Here is an 11,400-nt window from a genome sequence, read left to right as displayed (position 1 = left end):
ATATCTCGAACAAATATTTTGAGGCAAAGACGGTTCTTTAAATAGTTTTGAGAACTAGTAGTATTGTTCAAGAATCCGCCATGATCATTGAAGAAAAAAAATCAGGTTGATGTAGATCTATAAATGAACTTGCAAAAAACCTTATCACGTAGGCGATTTGGCATTGCATCTATTCTTTGTATTTCATGCAATGGGGTTGCGTTAGTGTGCTAACTAATTTACAGTAATAACTAATAACTTTCAATATTGTGTATTAAAATTATCAACACTAAGACATAATTATATCAATACAACATGTAAATTTAAAATGTCAACACAAAGACATAAGTTTATCAGCACAATAAAATTGATAAATTTATGTCTTTGTGTTGATGTTTCTAACATACAAAATTGATATTAGTTATTAGTTATTACCATAACTTAGTTAGTATTAGATTACACACCTCATGCGCAATATATCCAAATTTACTTATTTGAAACATTTATGTGTCATATTTATCCATTTTTTCATTAAAAAGAGAGATTTGGAGTTCAATCTGTAACACCCCTTACTCGATTTATTAAATTGAATAATTGGTGTCACGTTTTGGTACGTTCACCTCTTATTACGAATAAATCTTTCTACTGTGTACCCCCCTTTTTTTTAACATGACACATGCACACTATTACACAATTTGCAACCTGCTACAACAAAGAAAAATATCGATTAACATATCTACAAATCCTCAATTGAACATGTCACGTGCACACCACTTTAACTTTCTCGGCAAATAAGACTGTGACTTGACACGCGCAGTTGTCCATCTAGCGAGATCTCTCGTAACTATAATCTGCAGAGGGGAAGAGGAAGGGAGGTGAGCTTAAGCTCAATATGACTATTCCACATTATTTTGACTAGTGGTATTCTTTTATTTTTTGAGTTCCTTGATTTTGTCGCTAAAATTTGAACGGTTTCTTATTGGTCAAATCAGGTTGTATCTATATCAATTCAGTTTGGAGAATATGATAATGATCTAACTGATACTTCCAACACATGGAATACATTATGCAACTTTTCCAACGCAGGTGGTAATGGAAGTTTGTTCGCTACAGGACCAACACGCTTTAGTATCTCATTAAGACTAATAATCTCGGGCTCAACTTACATTTCTTGCTAATTTAAAGTATTTGAAGTTACCTTGAGCTTGTGAGGGATGTTGTCTGAAGTCGAGCCAGTCTCAAACATGTAGATATTTTTCTGTGTTTTTTTTCTTTTAAATGTCTATTTGTGTTTTGTTTTTCCTTTTTAGGAGTCGGTCAGGAACCCCATGCATTTTACCCTTTCTTGTTGTTCTTTCATGCTTGAGGACACTGTTTAAGTGTGAGCAGTTTGATCAGGCTCAATACATGCATGGTTTTATTTGGTGTATTACACTAACATGGCTAATAATGTGCAAAAACAATGGCAAATTTGAGTGCGCAAAAGCCAGAAAATGAAGAACTAGAGAGTGCAGGGTCAACCGGATCAACTCAAGGAAAGGAGCGAAAACAGCATGAAAAGAGCCGAGTTGATCCGTTGAAATTGCTAAACTAATCCAGTAGAATCATGCATCTGCAGTGCTGAGTCATAGGAGAGAGAAAGAGCAAAGTCCATTCTAGAAGGGGTAGAATTGTCAAAGGCAAAATGGGCTTGCCCTAGGGATTTGGGCCCAACATGCGCTCTATAAATATGGCAATATTGCATGGATTCCACATCGCTCATCACTCACCTTCTTCAATCACTCAAGTTTAGTCTAGTTATGGAGTAGTAGTAGTTAGCTGCCGAGGAGTCACCATTCCACCTTCAAGCTCTCAGCCCTTCTTCCTCACCAAGGGAGACGAGATCCGCGTATAAGTCATCTTAGCTCAGCATCTGTGTAGTCTTTCGAGGATTTGAACAATTTACTTTTGTTATCTTTATTGTTTTCATAGTTCTGTGGCTAAACATGTTTTCCTTTTAGTCGTCACTTAGTTTTTTTCATATCGTTGTCTACTTTGCGCGAGAATTCTATTTCCTTTGTTTTTACCGAAGATCTTGAATGAAATGGAGTTTTTTTATGCAAGCTTTGTTAGATCTAGGGTTTTCAGTGTTGATCGCTTTTATTCGCTTTGGATCTGCTCTTTTACTGCTTTCCCGTAGGCAGATTTACATTTCCGTCCATCAACTTGCATGATTTACTTCCCTTAGCTTAGATATGCCTTCGTTTAAGTGCAATTTATATGGATCCACTTATTGCTGCATTGTTTTCATGTTTTTATGATGATGCTCTGTTTTGATTTACGCTTTGCTTTGCGTTCAGTTGCTTAGACTAGACATAGAAGGTAATTAGTTAAAACCGTCATCTCTATTACCTTTTTCGTCGCTTTCAGCTTTTCTGAGTATGCGCGCGGACGTGTCAGTGGTCCTACGTACTTTTGATTCCTTTCCTTCTTTAGCTTAGTTGATCCAGTCAAGTTTTAGCTTAGAAGATGTTTTCATTCAGTTGATTAGTTCACACTAGTTTAGTCTTACCCCAAAAATTAAACCGTGGTCGCAGCCGACCATTTCCAAATGTCTCATTCCCAACTCCAACTGTTTTCAGCTCTGGGGGATTCGACCCTTACTTCCCTTTACTAGATTACTTAGTACTGTGGGTTAAGGTCTTGAACACTTTTTTCGTCTCTCTTCACATCCAATGATCGGTAGCTTGATCAGGTTGAGTGCTCTGCCTGTTTTTATTCTACTTGTGAATCGTGAGTGTGTAAAAAGGGTAGTTTTCAATGAACAACCAACAACCAAATTAGGGCTAGGGAAAAATACCGAAAAAATGATACATCGCTCGTATCGTATTGAAAATTATCGAAAAATTATCGAAATTTCGGTATATCGTAATTTTCGATACGATACGGTATCGTATCCTAAGTTTTCGATACGATAACGATATGAATTTCCTTATGTCGCGATATATCGTTTTATATCGAATATACGATATATATCGTATATATCGAAACATATTGAAATTTAATACATATTGAAGTTTAAAATTATAAATATATATAAATCCATTTAATTCATTCATATATTTAGAAAATATATATATATATATATATATATATATATATATATATATATGTATGAAACCCTAATAAGAACACTATTTATTTTATTGTGTTGACGTTTTATTAATTTTTGTGTTATTTTTCAGTTTTGAAATTATATTTTTCGATATACGGGTATTCGATACGATAACGATATTTCGATATATCGTATCGATCTTACGAAATATCGAAATATCGATACGATAACGATATTCCATATCGAAACTTTCGATATGATAACGATATGAAATTCTTTCATATCGATATTTTCGATACGAAACACGATGCAACGTTTTCGATACGATATATCGTATCGACTCACCCCTAAACCAAATACTGCAGAACTCTAGCTTAACCAATGGTATCAGATTTAAACAAATTCAAGAAGAATGCAAGAGATTTATCACCTGTAGTCTGTGTTGGCTGGCTTTTGAAGGGTCTGCCTCTTTTCGTCATTGATGTTCTGTCAGACACACCAACAAAATCAGTTAAATTTCATCATCCAAAACGACAAAAACACATATATAACTTAATAATCAACCAAAATCGTCAATAATGGACAGAATCGTCAACAAACTGAACACAAAATCCCTAATTTCCAGAAACATATACGAAATCAGTACGGTTTTACCCGCAATAATCGAAAATAAACTAAATATAACTATGAAATCAACTAAAAACTTCAATAATGGATAGAACCCTAATTCAAATGATTACCATTTCATTTTTTCCAGAAAAATCGACCAAAAAAATTGTGTGCATTATTGCAAATAGAAACTCAATTGACGCTAAAAATGTAACACCCGCAATTTTCGGATAATAAAATTTTTGGTATTGAATGCGATATGGTGATAAAAAGGAAGATTTCTGGAAAAAAAAATTAATATTTAATTTCTCGCGAAGCGAGGAGTTAAATATTTTTTGGCTTGCACGAATAATATTCTTTGGCGGTGAATTTTTATAGTACTTGGCATAACACCTAGGGACTTTCTTTTGTTGAATTTCGCGAAGGGAAGTTCATACGGTGTTTGAAATATCATAATCTCGGATAAGTGAATTGTTTTGATGGAAAGGAATTTTATCTTGGATCTTCGTGGAATTAATTGGAAGTACTATGGAGTACGCGGCGTGTTTGAAGTATGGATCGATTTTTGGAAGAATTAATATTTAGAACATCACCAATTGTTAATTGGTTGCGTTGGGTGATGTTAATCTTTGTTTAGAATTAGATGACGAAATTAATTAAAGTTTTCCGTAAACTTTAATTAATAAAAGAAAGAGTAAAGGCCAAAATTGGTCCTGAATATATGACCATTTTACGTTTTTTTTCCTAAACATTATCGTTTGGATTTTGTAGTTCTGAACATATGAAAATTTGATCATTTTGGTCCTCCGTCAACATTTCCGTTAAAAACTAACGGCCAACAGGTTTAATCGTGATTTTGACCAAATTAAACTTTTAATTCTGATTTTTTACTCCTTAATTAATTCCCTAATTAAATAAATAAGGGGGAGATGCTTAATCCTTTTTAGCCCAATCCCTCCATCTTTTGTTCCTTCACGGTAGATCGGTAGAGTCTCCATGATCTGCTCCCAACATGAAATTTTTGTTATTCTTCATTCTGCTCCAGAAATTGCCCTGCCGTTACTCTGCAATTTTACTCCCCTTAAACTCGATTTAATCCTGCAGTTCATTTCAGAAATTAATCGCCATTAATCCAATTCAAGGTGATTAATCACACTTTAATACCCCAATTAATCTCCTACACTAAACGGTCAACCATATCTAACAAATTTCGCGAACAATTTCATAATCTGCAAAATTCACAAGATCACAAATTCTCACTCATTCACAGTTTGTTCTACTCCCAAATTCGAGCAATAAGTCGCGACAATTTCACTTCCTATCCACACTCAATTGAAGGTAATATCCTCCATAATCTACCTCTAAATTTTGAGTCCGCGATCAAACTTATGCACAAGTGACTCCTCTATTCGGTTCTACCAACTCTTTTTGGAACAACAAATTCAAGCAAGGTATATTGCTATCCCCTCAATCTCAAAATTTGCGAACACAATCAATCGAAACTCGAAACTAAATCAACAACCAACTAATCGCATAACTCAAACAAGAACGTGAATCGACCAAACTCATTTGAACAGCCCACGGCAAATTAATCAAAAATGCGAAAGAGAAGATAATTTGGTAATGAGAACTTATCTTCGGGGTTGATTCGGTGATGTGCGGTGGCTGCCAGACCGACGGGACTGGTACAGCAGCAGCGGAGATGGGAGAGAGGCAGCGAGCAGCAGTCGGAGCGACAAGCGGCGATGCCTCCTGGTTGCAGAAGCAGCCGCGACTCCACTGCAGCAGTAGCAACTCCGGGATGGAGTGGCGGAGCCGATTCTGGCGGGTGCGTATGTGCGAAGGGCACGCCGGCGACGATTGGTGGACAGCGTGAGTAAATCGGAGGGGCGCGGGACTGTTTTGGGGCTACAATTTGGGAGTTTTGCTGAAATTGGGGATCTGAAGTGTGGGATTTCATTGGGGAAGTAGAGGGAGGAGTGAAGGAGGTGAATCGAGTCGCCGGAATTTCGTGATGACCGGTGGAGAGTCGCGGTGGTGGTTATCGGCGACGGCTTGGAGATTTGGGGATTTTTGTGTGAGATGAGAAAGGAGGAACGTGTTAGCCGATTGTGGTAAGAGCATCCACCGTATAAATAGGTCAGCCATAGGCCAGCCATTCTCTCCCTGCCACGTCAGCACAACTAAAAATTCATCTGCCATATCAGATTTAGGCCAGCCATAGGCCAGTCGCAATAAAAATAATTAAAAAACAACTACATTTACGGAATTAAATTTACAATTAAATTGCGGAATTAAATTTATGAGACATATACGGAAAAATTCATTAATTGCATTTAAAAAAATTACATTCATTTAAAAAAATAAATTACATAATAAAGAAAAAAAACTATCGCCGTGCAGTCTTCCGTGCCCACAACTCTTCAATTATATCCTTTTGGAGTTGAATATGAGCATCCACTTGGCGCATGTCGGCATATTCCTGGAGGCGGCCGACTTCATCGAGAGGTATCCCATGTCGTACGCTAGGGGTGGCCGTTCCGTGGCTTGGACCGGCTTCATCGTCATTGGCCCAACTACCACCACTACCACCACTACCGCTACCGCTATCACCCGCATTACTCATCCCTCGATGTTGCTCTTGTACAGAAATTTAGAGAGAGAGAAAACTCGTTAAAACAAGTGATGCAAATGAAAATGAAACTAAAATCGCGTATATATAGGTTTTCAAAAAAAATTATAAAAAAAAAACGAAAATTGGTGTTGGCCGATCGGCACGCCACAATGGCGGCCAGCGCCCTCTAATCGGCTAGCCCACGCCGATTTTTACGCCGATTCGCCGCTGGCCGACTACAATGGTTCGGCTAGCCGATCGGCTAGCGACGCGAATCGGCTAGCCGGCACTGTGGATGCTCTAATTGGGCCTTCTTTAAAAAAATTTCTTTTTTTTCTTTTGGGCTCCATCTTTCAATTATTTTGGGCCTCTTCCTAATTAATTTTAATTTGGGCTCCCTTTCTTTTCTATTATGGAGGAATAAGGATGGGCCTTTTAAATATTATGGAGATATAAGGTGGGTGGTTTGGTTGTGGGCCACTTGAATAATCTTTGTGCCTATAATTGGTTTGATTATAGGAAATTATTTAATTAATCCCACAATATTTCAAAGGGCGAATAATATTATCCCAAGTCCGAAATAAATATAAATGCGAAGGGAGATAATTGCGATAATTTATTTATGCGCTTAAATAATTTATGGGAATTTATTCTGATATCGTGGAGGAAAATACGAGGAGCCAACGGAGATATATTAAGCGTGAGCGGCCGACCGGCGTCGCACGCGATGCCTTGGGCGGTAGCCGAATAATCAAAAATATGCGAAAAATTGAGAAAAGAGATAAAAGACTTCAATTAGGGTGCATGCATTCTAATTAGTAGTTTTCTCGTGCTGATTGTTGTGTTACTACCTTGTTGTGTAAAGGGATTTGTTATGTGAGACTCTAAGTTCGGAACGTGGAATTTACAAGTTGCGAGATCTTTTAAGCAAACTCTTAAGTCAACGAGGTGGGCTTTCTGTTTAAATATGGTTTATGATTCAAGTACGTCCTATGAGAAAATATATGTTATGTCGTGCCATATTTTATTTTATGGAATGCCTATCTGAAGTGGCTTGTTTTTTTTGTTTTTTTTTTTTAAATTAACTCTTATATGAAGGAGGAAATTATAAATAAACTCCTAAGAAAGGAGGAAATTACAACTGAGGTCAAGAGGGCTTGAATTCGGTACCTCATACATTGATGTCTAAGCTCCTTGTTACCATGTATAGTTAATCGAATTCGAGTCTGTGTAGAGCTGCAAACTCTACTCGGACTAGTGTACACAACATGTAGATCGGGTGTCATCCTTCGAGTTGGCCGGTCTAGTGACTTTGAATGTGGCCACATTCTCTGTCATGTATAGTTCAAATATGGTGAAAGAGGAAAAGGAAGTTTGACTGCGCAGTCATATTTTACGAGGAAATATTTTAGTGTACTCGGGCTATTTCAAAGTTAGAATTGAATTGATGAAATATAGTTTGGATTGTGGTCTTATGTGTTGGATATTACAGGCGTGGGTATTTTAATAAATTCCCAAAAATTTAAATCGAAAACGAATTTGGCATATCCCACATTTTAGCCGCATTCCTGAAATTGAAGGAAACCTGCTGACGACAAAGCTATAATCAGCAATATTGCGAGAACGATCGTTTGAATAAACTATATCAGGAACAAGTACAATAAAGTGATATGTAAAATACAAATACTACTTGGTAACACTGCAATATTTATAGAGTAACACTACAATCTGAAAACAGACTAAAAATAGAGATCACCAATTTTGCCCTTCAGCGTTTTTTTATGTTTTGGGCTGCCATATTACAGCTTGATAATTCACACACTTTTTAGATCTAACGGCCTAAAATGATAATTCACACACTTTTTAGATCTAACGGCCTAAAATGATAATTCACACACTTTTTAGATCTAACGGCCTAAAATGATAATTCACACACTTTTTAGATCTAACGGCCTAAAATGATGGTACGGTGTTACAATAAAAAAAATGTCATATTAATACATCTCCTGCTGTATATTCAAAAATAAGAGATTACTCTCAATATAGTTAAATAACTAAATAAGTATGATATACCTTACTTCTTGAGTGTGTAATAAAATGAGATTGGTCACTCACTTTTGCTTTACAGAATATCGAATAAGCTTTATATCCAATCGTGTAATGCATGGGGGAATAAAGCATCCATATATGTCTTATGTTTAAATTACTTAATTTGGCTAACTGCTCAAGATAAAAGCTAACCAACTTTGAATAAACTCTCAGTTATGGAGTATAATAATAATGAAATCTTTAAAATACATTCTTTCTTATTTAGTAGTACTGAAAATTATTAAACTTTATCATTAAAAAAGATCTTTTATATGTATATAAAAAATAAAATAAAAAATCGTAATGCACAGCATATTTGAACACATTTATCACACATCTTACATGAACATCCCTCTCAAAAAAGACAAAACAAAACAGCAATGACAATCTACAACACATGAAAATAAATAGTCTCTCCGTCCTTCAACTTCAACTAAGACGTAGCACCAGGTGCTGCTGCTTCATCATCACAAGAGTATCGGAGAAAAACCATTTTGTTACGCTACAACGATTAGCAAACTTGACGCCGAGTCCCCGCAGCCACCAATCCTCGTCAACGAGGAGCGCTTTCACCGGATAATACAAGAGCTTCACAACATAAGCCCCGACAATGGCGTAGAGCGACATGGCATAGATCGTGTCAGAGATGCACGTGTAAAAAGCTATAGCGTCCAGAGCCAGAACATAGCTGATGCACATGAACAATAAGCAGAGGTGGAGGATCAAGAACACTGGTGAGCCCGGGACCACGAATATCACTATCACCATTGACAATGCAAATGCAAACGTGTTGCACGGCATGTAGTACCGGTACTTATCCTTCTTCATCACCATCTTCCCAGCCGTCGGTTTCTTCCATGTGTCCTCTCCTTTCCGCCCCAATATGGGGCGAAGGCTGCTTTCCGGGTTACCCAGCAGCTTCCGCCCCAATATGGGGTGGAGGCTGCTTTCAGGGTTAGTACCAGTTCCCAGCAACCTCCGCCCCATACTAAGGGTTTCGACATCGTCAGCAGGATAGACTCCTCCAGGGGGCTGGAGCACCCCCTGGTAGGTGGCAGCCACGATGAGCGTGGCCACCACCAAGATGGTGTTGCGCATATCGAGGGTAAGCTGTTGGGTTAGGTTGTAGTAGCCACGTGAAACTTTTTCGGCATAGGTTGATCCACTCAGCACGTAATCGGTCGTTGTTGGAGCTTTGTAAATTTCATTGATTGTTTTGGCTTCTTTATCTTCTAAGATTTTCGTCACTGCAGTTTGATTGTATATTCTGGCAAGATCTAGGGCCGTCATATTGTTGGAATTCACTCTGTTTAATTTCACCAGTTTCACTATCTTTTCTGCTCCCTACAAGGAAGAGCCATATAATGATACTGTAATACTCATCAAATACAGCCAAGTAGAATAAGACTACATTCTTAAAACACCCTTAATAAAAGTTTTACTACTACTACTACTACTATTACACTTTTTAATAACTACTTCTCATATTCTATTAACTCATAATTTATTTACATTTAGTCTCATTCTATTTTTGGCATGTTTTTTTCCCTTATATCACTACAAAAAATCTCGCGATTTAGTGACGGATGTGACGGAATTATCCGTCACTAATCAAGCGAAATTTCTTCTCTAAACACGGGTATTGACAGATAAAGTATTGATGGATCCGTCAATAAACTTTATATACCTATATTTATACTAGGAGTAGCCAGTATATCATAATACTACTACAGTATTATACTTCGTTTGGAAAAGTGCTAGCTTAGAATAAACTATCAAGTATGGAGTTAATGACTACTTACTATTAATCAATAAATAATGAAATTTTGAAAATAAATTTCTTGCAACAACCTAGTTTATTTGGTAAATAAATATTGTTATATTACTCACACGCTTAAATAGAATAATACTAATTCATGATTCATCTGTGTGACTGTGACAAAGAGTTGTGACTTCCAAATTCCAAATATTGTTGATTCTCCTTTTCATTCTTTTTTTAAGAATTACTGATGAGATTCAACTCATACGTGAAATTCTTTCCAATTGTATCCCGGCCGCAGCCGCTTTGTGGAGCGGAGTCTCCGCAAACTTCGCCTCTTCTATCTCCTTGCTTGACATGGTATGAGCGAGTTTGGTTTTATCGCAGCCCCTCTCACTCACATATTTCTAGATCCTCCATTGCTGCTGCAGAGTACTCCCACCGTCCCTCACTAAGTGAGGCATTACTTTTCGATGCGGGTTTTGAAAGTGAAATTTTGTTAGTTAGGTGAAGAGAATAAAGTAAGAGTGGAGAGGAAAGAGTGCAAAAATGGAATGTGAATCACTTAATAAGGGACAGAGGCAGTATATAGTGTTTGAATGTTGTTACAGTTTTAATTAAGGATGCTGTAATTTACGAGTACTTCATTAATCTGGGATTTATGTAGGTTGTAGTGTAAGTTGTACTTACTACATTAATCAAGTAAGTATGTTGTCATATGTGCAATATGCTAGCTAGGGCATATATGAAGGTATCGTTGGGCTGTTTTATATGTCAATGATGCAATATGTGCAATATTTTTGGATGTTGAATTTGTCAATGATGCAATCAATTGAACATGTGGACTTTGATTGCCAATGATGCAAAAATTTTAAATAAGCTGAGACTTTAACTTACATAAGTTGCTAAAAGTGTTGTGTTGTTGAGTGGTATGAATAAGCTGAGACTCTTGATGATGCAATTAGGTGGCAATTTAGTTGATGATGCAAACATAGACAAAAAGTTGAGACCTTACATCCATGCCATAATATCCAAAAACCTGACACTTGACATCCTGTTCAAAATGAAAAAAAACTTACATTTTAAAAAAATTGACACTTCACATCTTGTTTATGACTGGAAATATTCATTCAATATTGATGCAAATTTTGTGGTGAAACCAACCTCATTTTCAGCAGTTGTAGATAGTTTCAGCTGTCTCTAACCAAATCCTTGTCACTCTAATAGTTGCTTGTTCATATGTGAAATGCTGTAATT

At 36.8% G+C, this 11,400-nt stretch overlaps 1 protein-coding gene and 1 long non-coding RNA gene across 2 annotated transcripts; both read right to left on the bottom strand.

The window, feature by feature from the left end:
• Window positions 1-487: 487 nt before the first annotated feature.
• Window positions 488-5,775, bottom strand: LOC125211305. The gene is made up of 2 exons (XR_007174494.1): window positions 3,504-5,775; window positions 488-830 (listed from the first exon to the last, which is right to left on the bottom strand). It is a non-coding gene; the product is annotated as an uncharacterized LOC125211305 (long non-coding RNA).
• Window positions 5,776-8,813: 3,038 nt separating this feature from the next.
• Window positions 8,814-9,674, bottom strand: LOC125210285. The gene has a single exon (XM_048109841.1). The coding sequence runs from the start codon at window positions 9,672-9,674 to the stop codon at window positions 8,814-8,816; it is 861 nt and encodes a 286-aa protein (XP_047965798.1).
• Window positions 9,675-11,400: the final 1,726 nt, after the last annotated feature.

Source organism: Salvia hispanica, chromosome 3 (genome assembly GCF_023119035.1).
Source record: "Salvia hispanica cultivar TCC Black 2014 chromosome 3, UniMelb_Shisp_WGS_1.0, whole genome shotgun sequence".
Lineage (NCBI taxonomy): Eukaryota > Viridiplantae > Streptophyta > Magnoliopsida > Lamiales > Lamiaceae > Salvia > Salvia hispanica.
Note: the sequence above shows the minus strand (reverse complement) of the source record. Positions and strands in the feature narration are given on the sequence as shown.